The sequence below is a fragment of the Rhinatrema bivittatum genome, chromosome 9 (genome assembly GCF_901001135.1).
Source record: "Rhinatrema bivittatum chromosome 9, aRhiBiv1.1, whole genome shotgun sequence".
NCBI lineage: Eukaryota > Metazoa > Chordata > Amphibia > Gymnophiona > Rhinatrematidae > Rhinatrema > Rhinatrema bivittatum.
This window is the reverse complement of record NC_042623.1, coordinates 251440982-251464877: the sequence shown is the minus strand read 5'-3', so window position 1 is coordinate 251464877 and position 23896 is coordinate 251440982. Positions and strand designations below refer to the sequence as shown.

General features: G+C 42.8%; 1 protein-coding gene across 5 annotated transcripts in view; it reads right to left on the bottom strand.

Annotated features, from left to right (window-relative positions):
* Positions 1-586: 586 nt before the first annotated feature.
* PLD1 (phospholipase D1) overlaps positions 587-23896 on the bottom strand; it is a 301509-nt gene continuing 278199 nt past the window's right edge. For all 5 annotated transcript variants that reach the window (XM_029615277.1, XM_029615278.1, XM_029615280.1 and 2 more), the window contains 4 exons: positions 22741-22875; positions 8324-8477; positions 7104-7221; positions 587-3447 (listed from right to left, as the gene is read on the bottom strand). In XM_029615277.1, coding sequence (XP_029471137.1) covers positions 3223-3447; positions 7104-7221; positions 8324-8477; positions 22741-22875 — 632 coding nt within the window. In that variant the 3' untranslated portion in view covers positions 587-3222. The remainder of the gene's footprint in view (positions 3448-7103; positions 7222-8323; positions 8478-22740; positions 22876-23896) is intronic.

Below are 23896 nucleotides of genomic sequence, written 5' to 3'. Positions count from 1 at the left end.
AAGTGGAATAGAGCTTGCAAGCACTTCGGCTCAAAAACCCTTTATAGAAGGGCACATTCACAGTGCCCTCCATTCTCGTAAAAAGGTAAAAATACATGGACTCATGTCTACTCCTTTCAACCTGGATTAACTCGTTACACAGGTTGAAAATACAGACATTCTTCTTTGTGTATTTTCAAGAGTAACCTCTGATTTAGTTGATGTTCAGTGAGTAGTTTCAAAGCCACCTACTATTCTAATTCTGATCGGGATTGCACTATGCAAAGGGATAAATGATTCAATAACTAAGGAATATTCTAGCAGCCAGAACGGACACGCTACAGTGCACATGTCCCAGCTACATGGGAAAAAGGGGCAGGCAGACCGAGGCAGATGGCGTGCAGTTTCAGATGCAATGCTTCAAATCTCTAGAAACATTTTAAAACTTGTGCCAGGCACTTGAGTGAGTTCATCTAAGCTAAAAAAAAAAATAAAAAAAAATATATATATATTTCTGATACACGGATACTCGAGTGACCAAGGCAAAAAAAGACATCATGTGCTGAAAGTGACCGTAAAGAATGAAATACACCGAGACACCACCATATCAGTTCTTCATGTCTGTAATGGCTGAGGTTTGATTTTAAATACCTTAAAAATAATGCATGTGCTGTTGGGACAAAAAATAAAATAAAATAAAGTCTTTCAAATTTGTTATAAATTATCACTAAATTCATCTGATTAAACCTAAAAGCAACAACCTTCTGACACAGACACTCATAACACTGTATGAGAGAATATCTTACAGTAAACAGCAAAAATATAATTTGTGGAAGGTTTGTGCTACTTACAGTTAAGTGTTAATGTTATATATTACATTCTCAGATGGAATTTAGTAAAGCTTTCTATATTACAATAAGGTAAATATTAACAGTGTTTCATCATCTTTAAAGATCTGGCCTATAGTCGTGTATTTATGTGCTATACAAAAACAAGCATGTCTAACTTTACAACAATAAAATAAACCATACATCTACAGAAGGCAGATATAATTAGCATTATGGCTGGTTTAGTTGCTTGAGTGCTATTATGCAGCAAACTATAATTTTGGTGGCCTGTCCGATGGAATCATGGCAATAAGGCATGTTGCAAAAGTCCATATACTTGGGACTCAGGCAGTTGGCTAATAATTATATCCTTCCAGGTTGATTTCACTTTCTATAGTGTGCATGCCAACAGTTTAGGAGACTAGGCAGTAAGCATTTCCCCTGTAGATTCAAAACGGGAAAAATCCCTTTAGTGCAAGGGTTCTCAGCCCAGTCGTCAGGGCACACCTAGCCAGTCAGGCTTTCAGGATATCCTCAATGAATATGTATGAGATAGATCTGCATACAGTGGAGGCTGGGCATGTTAATCTGTCTCATGCATATTCATCGTGGGTATCTGAAATCCTGACTGGCTAGCTGGGTCCCGAAAACAGGGAGAACCACCCCTGCTGCAAATACATTAAGCCTTTTTGTATTTGAAAAAGACCTTTTTTGCCCCTGTATGGATATTTAGAAGCATCGGTTCTGAAGCACATAAAGTCCAAGAAGAGTCTACAGTATTAGGGGAAAATGGACAGACTGGATGGGTCTTTATTTGCCTCTCATTTCTACAGTACCAAGATTTCAGTTTCTATGGGCCTGGGGTATAAGTACTGCAAGGTTGGCTAACCCTTTCAGGTCTTCCTCATGGGTGTTCTTCCCCGACAGCTGAATCAAGGAACTAGCATAGCTCACTGTTTCAATTTACATTTTCAGGAGAAATTGGTCAGTCCCTTCAGGAATTTATTTAAAGGCAAGAGCAGAACCTGACACACAAAGAAGAATGTTGGCACATAATTGTACAACATATTTTTTTTTACAGCTATCTGGGTATGAAATAGCAGCAAACACATCAACGATCAGGGTAGCCCTGGAAATCTTGAGGAATGTTAGTGTTCATAATTGAAGTGATACGTTATGTGAAATTATTCTGCATTTAATTACAGCTCGTAAAAATATAAGAGTTAAATGCCACTGTGGTCTGATATACTTGGCAAATATGGTACTGCATTTTTAAAAAAAATATTTTAACCAAAGATAGTTCATAGGACTAAGATCAATAGAAAATAGCTACACTTTATAAAAACCTTTCCATCTAAAAACTGTGAGCTGCAGCAGACTAATGAAATAATAATAATTAAAAAAAAAACAAAAAACAATTTAGCAAAGATCTGTAAGCAAGCAGATTCTGTACTTTTCAAGAGCGCATGACCTGGAGATGGTGCAGCCTCATCAACCGGGTCACTGTGAACTATAGAAAATTAAAACCTGTCATGTTGGTTTAATTCATTTGTCACTGGCATGTCAATGCCTTGAGCTGCCGAGTACACTTTAGGTTCATGTGTACAATTGCTATAGGTCAAAAAGATTTAATCAGATACAGCCTCTCACCAAAATGGTGACAAGTAATGGGAAATAGCTATCATTAATTGTACATTTAATTTGAGCACTGCTTCCATGTTGCGTAGGAAAAGGCCATGGGAGCATGGTATTGATTTTGACACTGTAAGCTGGTTAGGCCTCTGCTATATTAGCTGGATCATATTAAAAGCACGACAGGCAGTGGTCACAGTGATGCCAGAGGCTAATACAGAAAGTGCACACTAGCAGTTATTATATAGTGGTTCAAAGAGTGTCAGCTGAATAAAATGTAAGAACATACAAAGAAGAGCCATTCAGCCATCTGAAAGACTGCATACACAACAGGCCCGATCTAAACAGCTCTGGTTAATGTTTATTTTCCACATAAGGACGACTAGCCAATGTGATTGGCTGATATGCCCAAATAGGAAGTATATACCCCTTCTATGTAAGAGATATGGGCTGCCCATGGTTGTCAAACCAGAGCCAGAGTATTGAGGACACATAAGCAACTTACTATTCTCCTAAGATGCATTACAGTTATGTGCTTAATTTCTAGAGTTCACTAATATCATACCATGCTTACTTTTATGTCATGGAAACAGATGCTCAGAGCACATCTGCCAAATGTAAACAGTCATTTTTGATGACTTTTTTCTTTTTAACATTTTTTGTTTGAGCAACCATTGTTAAATAATCTCTGGCTTGGTTTAAATCTTCACGACGCCCCGCTGTGTTCATGCCGACGTCCAAAGAATCGGATCCTCAAATACAAAAGCGTCCTTACAAAACCGTGTTAGGTCCAAGTCTCCATGGGCACCATGGATTCTTTTGTTCCGACGGAAGGAAGCAAGTTTTCCTCAGCAAGGAAATAATAAGGTAACTGCACAAGGAAGCCTCGGATCCTCTGCAGTTCTTCAGCTGCTTTAGCTGGGTCCTCTGTGGCGAGTCCTGGTTTGGTTATGAATTCCCTCAGCTGCAGCAGGTTGTGGACCTCGTCACTGGGAAGGCATCGGAAAACCTGATCGAGAAGTAAAAATCTGTATTGTAAAGAAAGATCTGCAATTTGGGCTTTCAGGAGCCTGACAGTGCTAAAAGACTTTTATCTGAAAATCTTCTTAAATGTAAGTGTCTTAGGAGACTAAATATGGGTCTATACTTTATTTGTCTACATTTAGGTAGGAGCTTAGGGGGGAATTTTAAAAGCCCAGTGCGTGCCAAAGCCGGGAGAAACGCGCAGAAGTCGGGCCGGTGTGCACCACGCGGATTTTAAAAGGCCCGCATACACACGTATCTCCCGGTACATGCACAAACATTTTTTCACGAAAGGGAGCAGGGTGGGAACATGGTCTGGGAAGGGCATGGGCATTTCAGGATTTATGAATGAAACCAGCGTAAATACTTATGCGCACAAGCACGTGCCAAGGTCCTGCTATGGGTGGTGTGTAAGTCTAAAACACAAAAAAATAGGCTTGTCAGCGGGGTTTTAAGGGTCAGGACTAATAGGGTAAAAGGGAGGCTAATTAACTAAGGGGCCGATGCAATACAGTGCGCTCAGCCGAGCGCACTGTTTAACCCGCTGTTGGATGAGGATTTAATAGGCGCTAATCCACCCCCTAATGCAATAGCGCCTAATTAATGCGCGTCCGACGCGGAGTGAATGAGTTAGCGCTCATCACATGTAAATGCATGTGAATGAGGCTATTACTCATTTACTCCAAATGCAAAAAGATAAATGTGCGTCTCAGACGCACATTTATCGCTCAGATATTAGCGCCTGCCTGGAGCAGGTGTTAATAGCCGAGAGCATTGAAAAGAAGTACAGAAAAGCTGCAGTAATGAAAACCCACGCCGATAAAGTCGGCGTCGCTTTTCATGACCGGCTGACTGCAGTTATCAAAACCGACGCCAAGTTTAATCGGGATCAGTGTTCATAACCGGCAGACCGCCGGTAACCGCGGGGTCGCGTTAGCAAGGAGGCGCTAAGGTCGCGCTAGCGATCCTAGCGCCTCCTTGCTAGCGCAACCCACAAATTTGCTTATTGCATGGCGCCCCCCTTGCGGGCGCCATGCGTGCGCTAAGAAAGCGGGCGCTGACTTTTCAGCGCCCGCTTTCCGCAAATTTTATTGCATCGGCCCCTAAGGGGGCTAGGAAGTCTTATCCTTTACCTGGATGAACTGGGAATGAACTGGGGAAACTGGTAATGGCGTCAGCACGTATGTCTACTAAAATCCCCCCACTTACGAGGTAGAGGTGGCATTTGCGCGCATCCGTATAAAACTGTGTGCACTTATATGCACATACAGACTATTTTATACCATGCGCGCATGTACACGTGTATACTATGGCCGCTTCCTTTGGCACAAGATGGCATACATGTGTACATGTGTGCTTGCGCGGCTGTTTGAAAGTTACTGTCCTATTAGGTGTCTGGCATTGTAAATCAGTGGTGGGTATCAAATTTTCCCCATCGTAACTCCACTCTCACAGCCGCATACTTTAGGTGCTCAGCCCTAGTCATTTTTCAAAAGGGCTGATTTAGGTGTCAAAACTCCCAAAGTTAGGCAGCTCGATCCTTTGAAAACCGAACCCAAACTCTACTGCAGTATGTCCTTCAGTACAATGAGACGCGCTAATCAGACTTGAGCGCAATGTAACGCTACAAAACCTTTGAATGAAAAAATAATTGAGGGGGGCGGCTCACAGAATTCCAGGGTGCGGCGTGCACCCATTCCCACCTCTGAAAGGATCCCGATGTGGTTGTACCTGAATCTGGAAGATCTCTGGTCACATGATGCACACAGTCTACGTGCACCCATTCCCACCTCTGAAAGGATCCCGATGTGGTTGTAACTGAATCTGGAAGATCTCTGGTTACATGATGCACACAGTCTACGTGCACCCATTCCCACCTCTGAAAGGATCCCGATGTGGTTGTAACTGAATCTGGAAGATCTCTGGTCACATGATGCACACAGTCTACGTGCACCCATTCCCACCTCTGAAAGGATCCCGATGTGGTTGTAACTGAATCTGGAAGATCTCTGGTCACATGATGCACACAGTCTACGTGCACCCATTCCCACCTCTGAAAGGATCCCGATGTGGTTGTAACTGAATCTGGAAGATCTCTGGTCACATGATGCACACAGTCTACGTGCACCCATTCCCACCTCTGAAAGGATCCCGATGTGGTTGTAACTGAATCTGGAAGATCTCTGGTCACATGATGCACACAGTCTACGTGCACCCATTCCCACCTCTGTAAGGATCCCGATGTGGTTGTAACTGAATCTGGAAGATCTCTGGTCACATGATGCACACAGTCTACGTGCACCCATTCCCACCTCTGAAAGGATCCCGATGTGGTTGTAACTGAATCTGGAAGATCTCTGGTCACATGATGCACACAGTCTACGTGCACCCATTCCCACCTCTGTAAGGATCCCGATGTGGTTGTAACTGAATCTGGAAGATCTCTGGTCACATGATGCACACAGTCTACGTGCACCCATTCCCACCTCTGTAAGGATCCCGATGTGGTTGTACCTGAATCTGGAAGATCTCTGGTCACATGATGCACACAGTCTACGTGCACCCATTCCCACCTCTGTAAGGATCCCGATGTGGTTGTAACTGAATCTGGAAGATCTCTGGTCACATGATGCACACAGTCTACGTGCACCCATTCCCACCTCTGAAAGGATCCCGATGTGGTTGTAACTGAATCTGGAAGATCTGGTCACATGATGCACACAGTCTACGTGCACCCATTCCCACCTCTGTAAGGATCCCGATGTGGTTGTAACTGAATCTGGAAGATCTCTGGTCACATGATGCACACAGTCTACGTGCACCCATTCCCACCTCTGAAAGGATCCCGATGTGGTTGTAACTGAATCTGGAAGATCTCTGGTCACATGATGCACACAGTCTACGGCATCCTGGAGGTTTTTAGTTATTTATTTGTTGTTGTCGTGCTGCTGGAACCTTTGCAGCTGCACGAACGAAGGCAATCGAGTGCCTGAATTCCGTTCAGGAAATGCAGAGAAGATGGGAGCCTTTGGTTGCGCCATCCAAAGTTCCCTCACTTACTGGGATTCCATTATGAAACTGCGCTTTCACAATGGACAATTTTTCTTTTTTGGCCAAAATGTTAGGTTATTTCCTGACATCGCAAGGTCTACAAAGGAGTGCAGGAAAAAAATGCCTTTTGATGTGACAAGAAGCTTTGTTTCCTGGGGCATCATTTATACTCTGCTTCCCTTGTAAATGTATTTGGAGACTGCATGATGTAAAGTGTGGCTTGTGGTTTTTCAGCCACCTCAACTCAAGTTTTTCCTCCATCTGAAAAGCTATGTTGTGAGTTTTTGGGAAATGTAGATGGTGGAGGGTTTCGCCCATTGAAATGATAAGACTCCTAATTTTCTTTTTTTCATTTTCTTGATTCTACGCTCAAAGTTTTTCTTCCTGGATCCACCCTCCCCCTCCTCTCTTTATGGTCCTGCTATAAGATGCAGAGTTTTATTTACAATTCTTTTTCTCCATTAGATTTGCCGTCTCTTAATGGGTTCTTTTTTTTTTTTTTCTGGCTGTATTCTTATATTACAGTCGCAAGTAATTTGTTTATGAAAACCTTATTAAATAAAAAGTATACAAAGAAAATGGCCACTCTACCTTGTCAAAAATAGTGGTATTGCGAGCTGCTGTGGCTACCCAGACCTCCTTGAAGAATTTGTCGCTAATAGGATCTTGGATGTCGATGGTAGTGTCATTACAACAACCGAGAACTACCCTGCAAGGAGGCAAAATACTGTTATCGAAAGATTACATCGAAAGGAAACTTTTGTATAAAGGAGGCTGTAATGAAGGTCATGCTTTGGGGGGGGGGGGGTACGGATAAAAGAAGCTGCTAATTCAAATATTGCTGACCCCTGTGCTTTATAACTACTGACTTTCATCCAATAAAGCATGGCCTCCGCTTGTAGTGATGATTCTGTAGAGAGAAAGCCAGGATCCTTTCTAGTGGGGAAACACTAAGGCTCCCCAAATCTTGAGTTGGGGTCAGGGCCGGATTAGGCAGGGGACCAGGGGTGGGAGATTTTACCCCCAGCAGAGGAAGTCCCGTTTGTGCCTTCAGAATCTATGTTGCTTGTTCCTAAATCCGGCCTTGGTTGGGGTTCCCCCTCCCCCATTTATTTTGGATATGCTTCCTACTCTGTTTAAAATTCTTTGTATGTCCTTGTGGCATCTGTGTGGCTGATGAAGAGTCTATACAGGAAAAGTAACTTCCTACATGCTCCCCCTGCACTGCAGACAGCACAAAGAAGCATCCATTGAAGGGAGAGAGAGAGAAAGGAAAGGGGAAGGGAGAATAAGGAAGGAGTGAAAGAGACAACGTGAGAATGTGGGGGGAGATGGAAGAGGACAAAAAGAGAGGAGGGGAATTAAAGAGAAGGGAGTAGGAGAGTAGGAAAAAGTGGAAGACCAAATGGAAGGGCGGAGTGATGGAGAAAAGAAGAAACAGAAATGAATGAGAAGAGATGGAGAAATGAAGGTGGGAAACAGATTTAGAGAGAGATGGAAAAGATCTGATCTAAGTAATCTTTCTATACTGCCCCTAAAAAAATGAGTGCTCAACCTTCATTATGTGAGGAACTTAGCTCTGTCCTCGATTCTTCACCAGAGATGGAAGGCTTTCTTCCGTATTAACAGATACTAGAAGACAGGATTTCCCAAAGCTTGTCCTACCGGCTAGTAAGACACTATTGCTGGCACCAAGTGGTTAAAGATGCAACCTCAAGTTAATGGCTTCTTAGCACATTAGCAATTGCCCTATACCCTTTCACGGAAAAAGCAAATTTTCACATGCAGGTGTGCTCATTCAGCAAGAATACCTGAAGCACTGGATTCGTAGCGTTTGTGCGAATCTTCCAGCTGTGTATTCTTCTCCATTCATCAAGGATGGAACTGTTTCAGTGTCTTGGACAATGATCGCCATTTCACTGTCTCGCTTTCCCATCATGCTGCGATCATTGATATTAGCAGAACCTGAGAAGGAATTTAATGTCAAACACTCAGTGGGAATTCATGGTTTATAGCAGGGGTAGGCAAATCCTGTCCTCAAGGGCCACAAACCAGGCAGGTTGTCAGGATACCCCAAACGTGCAAACCTATGAGTGCCCCTTCCAAGATTTTTAAGATTTCCTGTACTTGTAAATTTATCTCCCAGGAGGACCCTAACATTATAAGATTCTTGGAGAGCATAGGAGACCCTATTTGCAAAAGATTTTTCCCATAAATACATTTTTAAATAGAAAACTTTAAAAGTTTTCTAATTAAATATTTAGCTTATTTTACAGATGTGTGCCAGCTAAAAGTTTGCCTTCTGTTCTGTGTCCCCCCTGAAGAAACCAGTTTGTCTGGTGAAACAAGAGTTTGCTGGGATATTAGCAAACCTGTTATTTAAATCAGTGCTTTCAAAATGAAGATATCTAGTTAAATTTTGCTGGCTGCTCACTGAATATGGAAGAATGCTAGCTGAATTTGAATGAGTTAATTCGATTTAAATAAAGTTTTGTAATCATTTTTACAGTGTTTTTTTAATAGTCCAGTCAGGATTACCTTTTGAGCCACTCTTCCTTATGATTATCTTAAAGGAGGTGTGCTTGTATGAACTGGCAGTTTTTCCCCTTAATTTTTCACTTTTTGTTAGCTCAGGACAGTCAATATGCCATTGCCTCCATAGTCACAGAATCCTTTTGTCTAAGCGGATAGTTTTTTTTTTTATATCTGTTATACTTAAGAGTTTGACTGATAGAACAGCCAAGAGAAATAGCTGGCCTGGCTCCAGCCTATTCCTGAGGGCTCTGAGTGCCACTTTAGCAGCTATGTCAGCTCCTGGAAGCCTTATTTCAGAGGGGCTTTCTCACCAAACGATACTGCATTTTCATCTTCCCTTTACTTTTGGAAATGTGAGCTGCAGAACCAGTTCCCTGAAGAGGCCCTATTATTCTTATTAATCAGTCTTGTGTTTTCTGGTTGATTCAGCATCACCCACGCTCTTTGTGTCAGCTGTAAACCTTCATTGGATTTGTTGGAGGTGTTTCTGTGCATAGGGCAAGAAGAACCAGAATGGAATGTGTACAATGGACTGCTGATTGACATAATAAGCATTGTACCAGTATGCAAGAAGCACTACTGCAGCCCTCCGCCCATGGAAAATTCAGAGCATTAGCAACTTTCACAGTCTCGCAAGGTCCTCCTGTAATGTATCACAGTCTGCTTGTGATTTAACTACTCTGAATAATCTTGTATCATCCGCAAATTTGATAACCTCACTTGTCATATTCCTTTCCAGATCATTTATAAATATATTGAAAAGCACCGGTCCAAGTAGAGATCCCTGAGGCACTCCACTATTTACCCTTTTCCACTGAGAAAATTGACCATTTAATCCTACTCTCTGTTTCCTTTTAACCAGCTGGTAATCCATGAAAGGACATTGCCTCCTATGCCATGACTTTCTAGTTTTCTTAGAAGCCTCTCATGAGGCACTGTGTCAAATACCTTCTGAAAATCCAAATACACTACATCTACCGGTTCACCTTTATCCACATGTTTATTAATCCCTTCAAAAAAATGAAGATTTGTTAGGGAAGACTTCCCTTGGGTAAATCCATGCTGACTGTGTCCATTAAACCATGTCTTTTTATATGCTCTATGATTCTGATCTTTAGAATAATTTCCACTATTTTTCCCGGCACTGAAGTCAGGCTCACTAGTCTATAGTTTCCTGGATCGTTTCTTCTCTGTCTCCATCTGCTGGTTAGAGTGCGGGACTTATATTTAACTAAATAAACATTGTTTATATATGTAATAGTTTAGTCCTCATTGTGCATCTCAATATTGTTGAGTATCCAATGACATTTGATTTTACGCTGCTATTCTAATAAATTATACCCTACTTTGGGTGAACATTTTATTCAAAAAGGTGGGAAATAATCTATATAACAAATAAATGAATACATCGTTTGTGTGCACATTTCTTTCTGTGCTAAATGTCATGTTAAATTGGTAGCAAAGTTGTTTACACAAAAATGTGTGCATGATCACATGTTAATATTCGTGCACCACCGAGCACACCTTTTTTCATTCATTGGTCTATCGTTTTGTACCTGAGGATAGAGTGACTTGCCCAGCATAAACAAATATAAAGTAATTATAAAATCAACAATAATCAAAACATCATCATCATAAAATACAACATGCAATGAAAATGAATCATAAAATAAACCTCAGAGAAACCCATTCCCTACATGAACTCTTCTACATTCTGCTCTACACCACTCCTATCAAACATTTTTTTTTTTTTTTTTTAATTTAATGATAGAAAATTTATTTGAATGCGGTCTGTGGTTTGGTTGCATGATAGCAAAGACAGCATTGTTCATTTTCTAAAATCTTTCTTCATTTTATAAACCTAGTACATATAAAAAAAGAACTGTACTAAAGGAAGAGAACATGTTGTACTAGACCTTGCATGCATTAGTCAACAACCTTATGTCAGATGCACCAGTAAGAATAAATAGAAGATTAAAAAAACTTTCAGTTATGCAAAAAATATAATTTGTTTTTTTGTTGGTCTGGCAGTTTCCTCCTGCTGTTTTGGGCTCCATTTCAAATGGAACCAGCCATTAGTGGAGTATAGTGCTACGAAACTTTATTTCCAACGACCCAGGTATTTTTTTTTCCTGACTCTCTGCCCCATTCCCTCTAGCCCAATCTTTGCAGCAATAGATCTCAGCCAGAAGCTACAGACTACATATTCCTCCACAACATGGCACCCATGCACTCTGCCTCTGTCCACTAGGTGCCACTGGTGTGCGATAGTGGAGACTAGTGGGAGCAGAAGGAACTGTGAAGGATACCTCCACAGCACTGGTAGCCCGAGATCCAGAAACCACAAAAACACTCCATTTTATTTTAAAAGTAATTATCAAAAATTGTAATAAATTGACAACAAATAAAATGCTGTCAGCCATTGATCTACTGACCTTCTTCAATTCTGTTGTGAAGATTTAAGATCAGAAAGTGGCACTCTGATACTACAAATGTCACATGGTTCCCCCACAGAGATCAGCCCTTGAGTGCACAAGGTGATATTAATAAAATGGACACAAGTGTAATCTAGCCCTTCTGATTTTGCAGAAATCGATGCCCCAATGCTTCAAATCCAATGAACTACGTGCAATGAAGACAATCCCTGGAGGTACTGCTGGCACTGAAGACAGTCATAGGTTATCCTTTCCCTTCCTTAGGATGCCTCAGACCAGCTCTTATTCATTTCTGCACAGTGGGAAGGGCTCACATTTTTAGCAAAGGATGATACTGTGGCGAGCAGCTGCTTGTAACGCACGTGAACATCTTCCAAAGAGGCAACAGGATCACCACTAAAAAGAAGAATCAATCATCCAGAGAAGCCAGCTGGAGAGCTGTGGCGCAGCTAAACAAATCTTGTTCCATGCCTTGATTTCAGAATGTCACCTTCTTTAGGGGGAAGGGAGGGGGGAAACGCCATGCGTATCATGGGAAGAGTTTTTCTAGTTACCCCTTCTCTTGCATTTGAAACTTCAGAGCCCTAGATCATACCCTCACCAGCCTGGTCACCTGTAGCATGTGACATCTTAGACTGAATTTCTCAGTGCAGCAGGACAGGGAGAAAAGTGAATGGATGTCAGTGAAGCTGTCATTCCACCATTCCCTGCAAAGGTCAGGAGTGCATTGCTACCCATCTGTGAAATGGGGTGCTGCCATGGATGTTATTTTGGGCAGGCTTTGAATTCAGGCCATTAGGGGCTGGCCATGAAAAGGACCTGGGCTCGATTCCCAGGCTGGGCCTTCCGTTTTGTGGGTTGGCCAGGGCTGCGGATGCCTCAGGGATTTGCGGACCCCCCGGTCATCTTGTGACGGTGACCCGACTTAGTGCCTGCGAGCACAGGGTTCTGGAGGGAGCCCCAGGGTGTGACCTTGGCTGAGGACCATTGCTGCAGTGGCTGGGCTTAAGTGATTTCTGCAGGACGGTGCAGGCAGGGGAAATAAAACTAGAGAAAAGAGAATCCCTGCACGTTTATGAATGAAGGCTCACGGTGCCAGATCCGCCCTGACTCCGACTGAGCCTAAAAGAAGGAGGAGGGGAAAAAGTAAGAGAACATACCCTTCGGATAAAACATTTATCACAATTTACTAGGGGAAATCACTGCTGCTGACTGTTGAAATCAGGGCACAGAAGTTGCTTTTAACAGATTCTTAAATGCCTAAAGGACCGAAAAATCACCTCTAAATAAATGTAGAACACCAAATGCAGTGCACCCTAGACCTCAGTATTCTTTGAAAGGGAGAATTTTCCAGAAACGGGAGGTTGAGAAGGTGGTCTAGGTGAAAGGAGGTGTTAGGATTTGTGATCCCTTGCCCTCAGGTGGGGTTGAGCCCCGCAGGTCCCCACCGTTGGGAGGCGAGCCTGGCTGGGAGCAGAGGCAAACAGGACCTTCGCCAGTACCAGCCCTCACTCCCTGCAGGTTGAGCCCTTGGGTGCCGGGGGCCGGCTGGTCTTAGGGGGGCCTCTGTGTAAGTAGTTCCAGAGGAGACAGGGAGTATCAGAGAGTTCAGATTCAGTCCAAGGCTGAGAGTCTCTCAAGGAGAGAGAGAGAGAGAGAAGGCCTCAAGTGAAGAGATACTACTGCAGTTCCAGAGTCAGTAGAGCAGGAGCACAGGGGGTAGGACCTGTGGGAAGGAAGTGCAGGAGCAGCGGGCCTGAGTAATAGTATGTTGAAGCAAGCCCTGAGCGGGGAGTCCGCTGAGACAAGTTCTAGAAGTGTGGGAGTGCTGAGGCACTGCCTGGGGTGCGGCAGTGCACTGGCAGCAACCTGTGAAGTAGAGGCGCTGAAGGATACCCCGCAGAGCCAGGACTCAAAGACACAGTCCTGTAATGTAGGAGTGGTGAAGAAACAAAAGCAAGACCGATGCCTTGGAAAATAATTTATTCAAATAGATTTGACATTTATTTATTTATGGCTTTTTTTATACCGAGGTTCCGGTAACAGGGTTACTAATCACTTCGTAGGATCTTTTTATCGCGATGATGTTTGTTTTAAAAGAAACTCTTAAGTTGATTACAGAGTCCTGTTATTAAAAAAAGCACCATCGCATGAAGCAAAATAAAACAAACAGTCACAAATGTGGATAAAAAGATCCTACAACTTGGCTACAAAGTTCTCTCAACGAAAGAAGTCCTTGCAGTGAACACAATACTACAATCTTTATTGTGAGACTTCGTGAGTGAACAATTCCAGAGTATAAGTATTGCAACTGAGAACGTACTCTAGATGTACTTCAATCCAAAGAGCCCCTGATGCAGCCATAGAGGGAAACTTTGGCCAGTCGGGCGTATCAAATCTATTTGAATAAATTCTTTTCCAAGGCATCGGTCTTGCTTTTGTTTCTTCACATCCGTGGCTTTCCTAGACCGTTTACCGCTTTGTTTTGTGGGTCCTTCCCTGTAATGTAGGAGTGCAGGGCCAGGCCTTGAGCAGGAGTGTAGAGACAGCGTCTCGTGATGTCGAAGCTGTGACCCAGACCCCGAGAGTTGGAGTGCCGAAACAGGGTGTCATGATGTACGGCGCGCCAAGGCAGATCCCAGATGTAGAAGCGCTGAGCCGGACCCCGAGGAGCGGGGCACTGAGGCAGTGTCCCAGATGTAGAAGCACTTAGCCAGACCCCGAGAAGCGGAGCACCGAGGCAGGGTCCCAGGTGGAGAAGCGCTGAGCCAGAACCCTGAGGAGCAGGGCGAAGGATTCCAATGAGCAGAGTAGGGATCCGTAGAACAGGAACAACAGGTCCGGAGAACTGGAGCGAGCACCAGCTAGGAACCAGGGAACTCATTGCCAAGTCAGTTAGTGGTGGTGAGTCCTTAAATACCCATGGCTGGTGATGTCATCAGCCGGGGACGAGCCTGAAGTTCCCGCCATTGGCCCTTTAAAGGGAGGACGGTGCACGCGTGCACCTGGAGAGGCCCAGGATTGGAACACTGGTCAGCGGCGTCCCAGCCACCACGTGGAGCACAGGGAGCCAGGAGGAACGCGGCGACAGTGACCGGCTGTGGCCGCGAGAGCACCGGGAGCAAAGGGCCAAGCATGGTATGAGGTGAGCTGAGCCGGCCGGGGCCGGTGGGCTAACAGGAGGATCCACCTCCCAAAGGCTGGGTCAGTGAGCTCCACCGTTCAGAAGGAGGAGTTCTGGAGCGTTGAGGGGGGTTCTGGTTTGGAGCGCGGCGAATGACGTCTCACCGGGAGCTTGGGGAGAGGCAGTCGAGGGCATCTAGGGCTCCGCTGAAGAAGGGATTTCTCTCTCCGGTGAGAGTGACAGGCCATCCAGGAAGAATGGGACCCTCCATTCCTACAGTGAAAGGATCGGACTAGGGACGTCTTCAGCCAGTAAGTGACAGGGATACAGAAGAACTGGGCCTGAGGAAGACAGGGGCCTTGGTGAGAGTCTGAGAGGATTATTTTTTCTATCTCACGTAACTCAAGCAGCATGAGAAGAGAGTAAGGGATGACTGACTTTTTTTTTTTTTTTATCGGGAGCTACTGTTGAATTGTTTTTCTGAATATTGGGGCTTTAAGAAAGCTATTTTGAATTTGAAACCCAATGCTCGGTGCAGACGTTGTTTTGTTTTTGTTTCTGGTGATCTCCTGGTCCCCACAGCATGAATCCGTGGTTTTACCGAACGCTGCAAAGAGTGGACAGTATTCAGGGGTCTCTGAACCCTTTTACCAAAGGGCCAGAGGTGATAGTTACAAGAATTAAACCAATGAAAAATCTCTTTTTTCCTGACTGGAACTCTTAGTGTTGCAGAACTCAACATTAAGCTGCTAGATTATCAGTTCTGTTTCCATTTTACATAGAAAGCTTGGCTCCAGTGTTTTAAAGTTATTTCCAATTTTTCTGTAATAAGGGCAGCTTAGCTTCAACAGGGCTTATTTAAACAGCTGGAATTCCATCTTTTTTGGATTATCTTCCCCAGCCCCTTTTTGGCCTGAAGCTAAACTAATCAATTGCCTGTTTGGACTACTTTTGAGTCATTACAGACATGTCTACCTTACAAATATCAGGAGAGAAATTCAATTTTTCAAGTTCATTGTCCATAACTTGTGAGATACGGTAATCGGATCTCTAAGCTTATTATTGAATCATCTCTAGCTATCCCTAAGTTTAAAAAATAGAACGCGCTCCAATTACTGGTAATGGTTATCTGAACGTGAGCGTACGCCTATCAGGCAATTGCAGCAGCAACGCGCAGCTCGCAATCAGAAGTCTGCAACCCTACGTGAAGTTTCAGAGAAAATGCAACTTTCACTTCAGTGCTGCATTTAACTACTTAGGTTTGATACCAACAAAACAATCTTTGCACTTTTGTGTCTGGATGCTGGTTGAACGGAGGCAAGTGCAGACATCAAATACAGATGTGGGCTCCTAGACGTAAGGCCTATAGGGGCAGTGCACATACCAACTCTTTCCCAGTCCTGCTAGCTGTGTGTGTGTGTAGTGGAGGTTGTAGATAGCGAAACTATTGTGTGCTATTTTATTTTCTTATTATGAACGAGATGAGGCGAGGGAGACGTGAGTTTGTGCCTATTGTTTCAATAATTTATTTGATTGTGAATACCAGGTGGGAAAAAAAAAAGGTCACGTGGGAGAAGTCTGCTAGGACAGCATTTTCAATTAACTTAAAACTTCTCCTAGAAAAAGCACCTGCACCGCAAAAAAAAATGGTAAGCAACTATTTGCAACATCTAAAAACCCTACTTGTTTCCCTCTTTGAGGATGTGATTCAAATTTGAAGGCTTTCGTGCATAAAGGGTATTTAAATATCATGTAATCATAGCTTGGTGCATACATTAGCATGTGCCTTGATGAATACTGGGGACTGCTGATAGGTTAAAGGAAAAAATACATTTAAAATTGCTGTGCTGCTGGCTAGGATACAGTTTTTTAATTGAGTCAAAATTAAAGAGCTGGTGAAGTACACAGCCTGCCAAACACCTTTCACATATCGAAGCACTGTCTGTTCTTGAGAGAGAAAATGGATTTCTTAAAGATCTATTTTTTTGCTAAGATTGGCTTTGGTTCAAGACAGATGGACAGCATTCTGCTCACTATTCAAGCATATCTCCCTCATGAGTATATCTGTTCTAATTCATATGGGCTCAAAAAAATCTGTTACATTAAACTACCAAGTAAGGAAAGAGTTTCACAGCAGTTCTTATGATGTGCTTCCCCCCCTCACAACCCTCTGATTTCTTGGGAACTCATTTTATCCATTGGCCTGGGCAGCCTGCAGGACTCATAGTGGCCACAAGGTGCCAGTATCATCTATTATAATAACAGGATACTGCGACCTTTTGGCCAGTCCTGGTACTGCAGCTGAAAAAGTGATTGCTTCCAATTTCTGGTTATATCCATAAGTATTCTGGGAAAACTTTATTCCAGTTTTTAGCTTTTATATGGCTCCACTTATCCTGAAAATGCGGTTGCTGTAGGTTGAATGGTGCACACAAAAAGTGGATTTTCCCCAAGTTTTGGCTAGATCCCTAAGTTTTCTAGGAAAATGTTATTCCAAGCTTTCGTACAAACCTACCTATCCTGAAAATGTGGTTGCTGTACGTTAAATGGTTCATGAAACAATGTGCACAGGGCCAGACAGACAAAATGAAAACAAGTAATTTTTTTAAAGCTCCTAAAATGATCAGCATGGGCTCATAATGGCCGACTGATGAATAACAAAGAACACATATGATAGCACTGACAGCGATATTGTTACAGATTATTTTACCTTCATATCTCATATCTACTTATAGTAAATGTGTGTAGTCCCTCTTCTGGTGATTATCCTACTGGTACAGGCATCCTTGTTACCTACACTAGATTATTGTAATTCAATTTATTTAGGATTGCCAGCCTTATCACTGAGACCACTACAGCTGCTTTTGAACTTTACAGCTCGTCTAATCAGTGGACATAAACATACTGACCACATGACACCAATGCTATTCCAACTTCATTGCTTGCCTGTCCAGTTTGGGGTATGGTTCAAAGTACTACTTATAACTCACAAACTGCTCAGCATAAGTTCATGTTGATTGGTAAAGAACCATTTAATCTCAGCAAAGAGGACTCCTTGAGGTACCCCTCAACAAAAGCAGCATAATTGTCCGTTACAAGAGACTGTGCCTTCTTTGTGGCTGCACCCTCCATCTGGAATTCAATATCTGAAAGCTTTAAGACTTAGGGAATGCACAAAAACCTTTAAAGCACTCCTGCAATCTTTCTTGCTGGGACTAGCTTTTGCTTGATTTTGTGTGTTTAGAACGCCTTTGAGCTTGCAGTCCATTTGATTATGATTTTGGCGATGGCTGCTTTCGCCTTAAATTGTAACTTGTCTTATTTTTGTTTTGTTTGTCTTGTTTGAATCTTTTATACCAATTATGTTATTATGTATATTGCTTAGGGCCCAGGCACAGGCGATTCATACATTTTAATAAATACAAATACACAGTGTCCTGGGGATAAATCCACCGGTTGCCCCCAAGCCCGGGGTCAGGTTTCTTCTGTGGGGTGGGGGTGGGGGAGAAATACTCCTCCAAGGCCCAAGGTGTTGGAAGTACTTTTCTCAGTGGATGCTCAACGGATGCGGGTGCCAGCAAAATACTCTGGACTCTCAGGATGAGAGTCCAAGCAAAAAACTTTACTGCAATAAAGTTTTGAAAATCAAGTTGTAGCACTACACACACCAGTTCTGGGCACAGCCAGTTGTTATCACACTTCTCTAGCTTTCCTTATCTGTGCAAGTATCCCTCAGCAGATAGGCCAGAGAAGAACTCACCTTCCAGGGCCATGGAGAAGCAAGACTTCCCAGATGGACGGGGGTATCCTAGTGATGAGTGGAAATCTCCTTCCAAAATACTGGCAGACAACACAGGGTCTCAACCCTGCACAGCTGCCAACTGTGCCTCTTCGCCCCAGGGTGAATACTCCAGATGGGGGTCACCCATGTTATGCAAAATGGTCTCTTTAACAGTTCTCTTTCTCTAGATGACACACAGGATCTTTCACATCCACATCCCTTCAAGCATCACTAGATCAACCGGAACAGGGATGTTGCCAATCCCTTCCCCCAAAATTACGCATCTAAATAATGTAAGAGAAAGAACTATCTCTATTGCTGGACCCCAACTATGGAACCCTATTCCACAGGAATTACGATTAGAAGCAGACATCAAATTATTTAAAAAGGGGATTAAAACTTGGCTTTTTAAACAAGCCTTCCAAGAGCTGTTAACATAACGATTTCACACCTCGGATTTTATACCAAGGTAATGTATATTTTGATTTTATTATCTCTATTTTTACTATACTGCCTCTCTAATTGTTTACATTTTATGATTACTCAGCCTACTATTTTAGTTTACTATTTAATTATTTACATTATGAAACTATGTTTACTTCCTTTCTTCTTTGGAAATGCAAATATTTTTAAATGAATATTTGCTAACTACTGTAAACCGATTTGATATGCTCGCATGTAAAGTCGGTATATAAAAATTATTAAATAAGAAATAAATAAGAAAGGTTCAGGCAGCAGAGACTAATCAATTCTTCTAGTTTCCCTACTCTAGGGCAACAAGGACTGCAGTAAAATTCTTCCTCCTAGATCCACAAAACAAAGGACTTTACAAAAATATCCAAAAACTGGAATTCTCTGGCAGCAAGTCTCCACCGGCCACCAATTATGGACTGCGAGCTGCAGTGGGCACAGTCCTCCCCTATCTTGACCACCGCAGACCTAGGCCAAAAACCAGGGATCTTGTAAGAGACCCAAAAACTCAGCAAAAATCCAGGAACCCAAAGCTGGCAACAACCCTACCAAGCAGGTTGCATACTGAAGGGGTAAGTCTCCCTCCTTTCCTGGATCACAGACCATGTGACCTGGGTCCCTGGAGTAGGAAAAACTTCAACCAAAAAAAAAAAAAAAGCTCTTACTTCCACATAACTCCAAACCAAATCTGCACTGCCACACTGATCTTTGATACAACCTGCTTTTATACAGCCAGGAGGTTCTGGAGGTGCTGTTCCAAAAATGGCTCCTCCCTCTTCTACCTAAATCTTACTCCTAACTCAAAGGTTGGGAACTAGGGACATCTAGTGGCGATCCCAAAGGGTTGTTATGTAAGTATTAAATAAAAAAAAAAAGAAAAATATAAACCTGAAAATATATTGGCTAATATTGTACATTCCCGTTTTTTTAATTCATATTGATGATGGCAGAAAAGGACCAAATGGTCCATCTAATCTGCCCAGCAAGCTTCTTATGGTAGTATTTGCTGCTCTGTGCAGTTATTCAGTGAGCCTTCCTTAAAATTCAGACAGTGCTGATGTATTTTATTTGATGGAAAGATCCACTGTTGAGATTCATTTATTTATTTTATTTATTTATTGGTTTTTATATACCGCCGCTCATCAAAGATATCACGTCGGTGTACATAGAACAAAAATACGCAGTTGCGTGTACATATTCATGGTCAGAAGAAGTCAGGCTGTACTTTCAATAGCTATAACCATAACTTTAGTGTATACCGGAACGTAGAGCACTGTTGTGGTTAGCAGAATGCAGGACATAATGGTGGAGGGAGGGAGGGGGATCCCTCAACACGGCTGCTTTCTGCTCAGAGCAACTGCATAGGACATCTCTGTGGCTGGCTGCAGCGTGGTGGACGTGGTGCCCATTTTGCCCACTCTTTGCAATGACCCTGATATGATGCACAACATGATGGGAAAGCAAAATTTGTGCCTAACCAACCTCTCTTTCATGGTGGGGGTTCCTGAAGCAGCTGAGACAGACTGTGGCACCTATTTTTATTATTCCACGCAGAGGTTCACTGCATCGTGAAGAGCAGATAGGACAACCGCTACCTGCACCGCTTGTGGGACTGACAATAAATGCATTTCTCCAAAGCTGGTTATTTTTCGATGGACTCACACCGATGGGTCATGTGACCTGTCAGTTTTGCAGTCAAGAGAATGCCACCTTTGGATAACAATTACAGGTAAGTGGTAAAGCGCATTTAAAGCATATCTACTTTGTACACCGCGCTGAGCCGAGTTTGTCGACTAGAGTACCCAGTGCATTATTTTGGAGCTGTTAATGGCATGCAATGACATTACATAGAACATATACAATGTCAACAGGATCAATCCCCAGGGGGAGGGAGCTTCACCTAGTGGCCGGATTCAGTGCCTATGTCTTCAGGATCCCAGAAGGAGCCTCGCTGGAATGTCTAAAGCAAATTGGGTTATAAAATTAGGGAAGAAATCCCCAGGATAGTTGTGAATGAAGGCTCCCGGTGCCCATTCCCAGCTGTGGTTCCCACAGAAGCAGAAGGGAACTGTTTTTTGTCTTTGTTTTTTTCAATCTAATTTTTTGACCAGGGAATGCCAAAAGGAGCAGCAACTGCCTGCACTACTTGAGCAAGGAAAGATCCTAAAAACAGTGAGAGCATTTTGTTGCAAAAAAAAAATAAAAAAAAATTCAGCAATGTTCTATGAACACGCAGGGCAACGCAAGACTTCACTGGCCATTCCGCCGTATATGAAACGAAGGCTTAGATTCTTCTCGGCAGGAAGAGTTTGATTAAAATGGTCATGATAGCTCCCCTTCTTTGGGAATCGTAAACGTTTTGCCAGCATGCTCGCTGCCAATTTTACTAGCAATTACATTTTCTATTCTGCAAAACAAAATGCGGAGTAGATCCAGCAACAAACAAACTGCTCACTCCCTCTGGCTTGTCCAGCTTAGAAACCTTTACCCTGGAGTCGCTGGATCATGGAGCTTATGATCTCTAGCACTGCGATTATGTCCACTAGCGCTATAAAAGTGATACGTTGTAATGGTACAGCAATTCCTTATCACTTCGGTAGCACTACTGGAATACGCAGCGCTTTAGATCGTAAACCCCATGGAGCTTACGATCCAAAGCAATCATGCCGATGCTCCAGGCCTGTATCTCCACTTGAGTACAGAAATCCCACTCACTTCTGTAGCACTGCTGGAGGTGAGTGGGAAAATAAGTTTCGACTGAAATCCATTGATCGAATTTTACTTTCCCACTCACTTCCACTAAAAACACCTGGAAATCATTTCTTATGTACATGAGGGGAGATATCGCTACAAAGCTCCTGTACTACAAAAAATACTGCCCACCAGATATAAATTAATGTAGAACAGTTATTTTATCAGTCACTTTTGACTCTTTTTGCTGCTTTTCATATTCATTGGTTTTTGTTTTATTTCTAACAAAATTCCATTATAATGAGCATTTACTTTATAAATCTCAAGTTTTAGGTCTCGAAAAGCAAATTCCATTTCAGCAAAGTTCTTTTAAGTGTGGTGCTGTATAATGAGGGATTGCTGTAGCAGCAGTTTCATCCAAGGGTACAGAACATGGCAAAAAGAGTTACAATACAAAACGTCACCAGCGATGTCACTACCAAATATCTTCCAGCAAAAAGAAGGAACTGCAAAGGAAGTACCAGGCTCAGAATGCTTCTTTCAGAAGTCTACACGTTGCCAGGCACAATTACATCATCATCCTGTCCGGTGATATCAGCTTCTGAACGAAAGCTCCTGTCCCAATATATTTTTATTAAGCCATAGTAGAATGAAACATTTTCAACCATCAAACTGAGTAGATATGACCTGTAAGTGACAGGGCGGCCTCACAAAGGCAATGCAAGCTTAAGCTTTAGTAAATGATTTCTATATGAAGGCCCTGTGAACCGAGCGGTGATCCGCCAGGCCTGGAGACATAAACACAGCCTGATTCCAGCCTTTCTTAAAACACTCTATCTTTATTCACAGCTTAAACATGGACATATCAGTAGACCTCCTTCACCTTCAGACAGTATACTCATAGTTCAGTACTGCTTCCCTCAGTACTCACACAGCTTTGTCACAGCTCATTTTTGGATGTGTTATTCTGCAGGAGCTGTCTTCCTCCTGGAGACCTGGGCCTGGTCTGACTAACCCACCTGGGTCGCAGCTCTTATTCCTCCCCTGTTGGGCCCTGTCCACAGAGCTCTCTCTCACAAGGAGAATTAAAAGAGACCAGGCACCTAGCCCGGTCCTGCACTGGTTTAAGGGGCAACATAGAGGCACTGTCTCACAGGCCCACTCAGAGAAAGATCAGCAGGTCCTACTCACCAATAATGACTGTGTTGTCATCAGCTATAAGTAGCTTGCTATGCACATAGATCAGCTCTGTGACAAGCTTTCCTTCCAGCTCTGCATAGGTTCGAAGTCCACAGAATGAGATATAATTCATCCATTGGTCGCCAACTGCAGAGAAGAAAGTATTTTAATGAGATATGGATCATAGAAACAATGAACATGACAACAGATAAAGACTATATGGCCCATCCAGATCCTACTCAGCTTTCCAGTCCCTTTCACTCCCTCAGAAATCCTATGTGCTGGTCCCCATGAGCTTTCTCACAACCTGGAAAGAAATCTACAGTTCACAGTAAAAAGGACACTGCAGGAAGCTTTTTAATAGACACAGAGGGGGATAATATGTTCCAGAACAAAAGCATTCTTCAAGCAAATAGAAAGAAGGGATATAAAAAAAATAGTTGCCACATAGTTGAGATCTAATTTGGATCAGGAGTAAAACAGGCTATATTTTTCAAACTTCCTGCAGTATTTGTGCAGTAAGCTCCAACTTCATTATCCTATTAAGAATGGTAGTATTATGATTGCAAAAGTGACAAGGAGGGATGCAAGCACATTAAAGTGTGTTGAGGGAGAGCTGGAACATCTTGCAAAAGGCTGAAGGAGAGAGACTGAATACAGGGCTTCAAAAGATGAACCGAGTACAAATTCAAAGGGCCTTATTTAACATGACACTTTAAAATAATTAATTTGAAACTCAAACATTTTAAAATGTTCTGAACGGCTACACAGGGCTATGGACTTAATATTCTTGTGGGTAGGGAAAGCAACTTTCTATTCAGCCATTGCTTTCTGCAATAAATTATGGGGCCAGTTCCAAGTACTGGATGTTGCTTCCAGTTGGCTTCTGACTCACACTAGACCCGAATGAGGGAAAAGAACCAACAGGGATCAGGGGGAAGCAAAAATGCTGCTCCGTGTGCATGCTAGCACAAGATTACAGGGGAAAAATGAAATTTTCATTATGTACAACAGAGCTATACACACATACATCTTACCCCAAGCATTTAGCATAGCCAATGTTTGAAATGGCTTCATCAAAGTGCAGGTTGTGGAGGTGTTGGAAATAAAACAGTAACAGAAATCAAGAAAGTGTGCATCAACCCCAAATGATCTCTAGTGGTGAAGA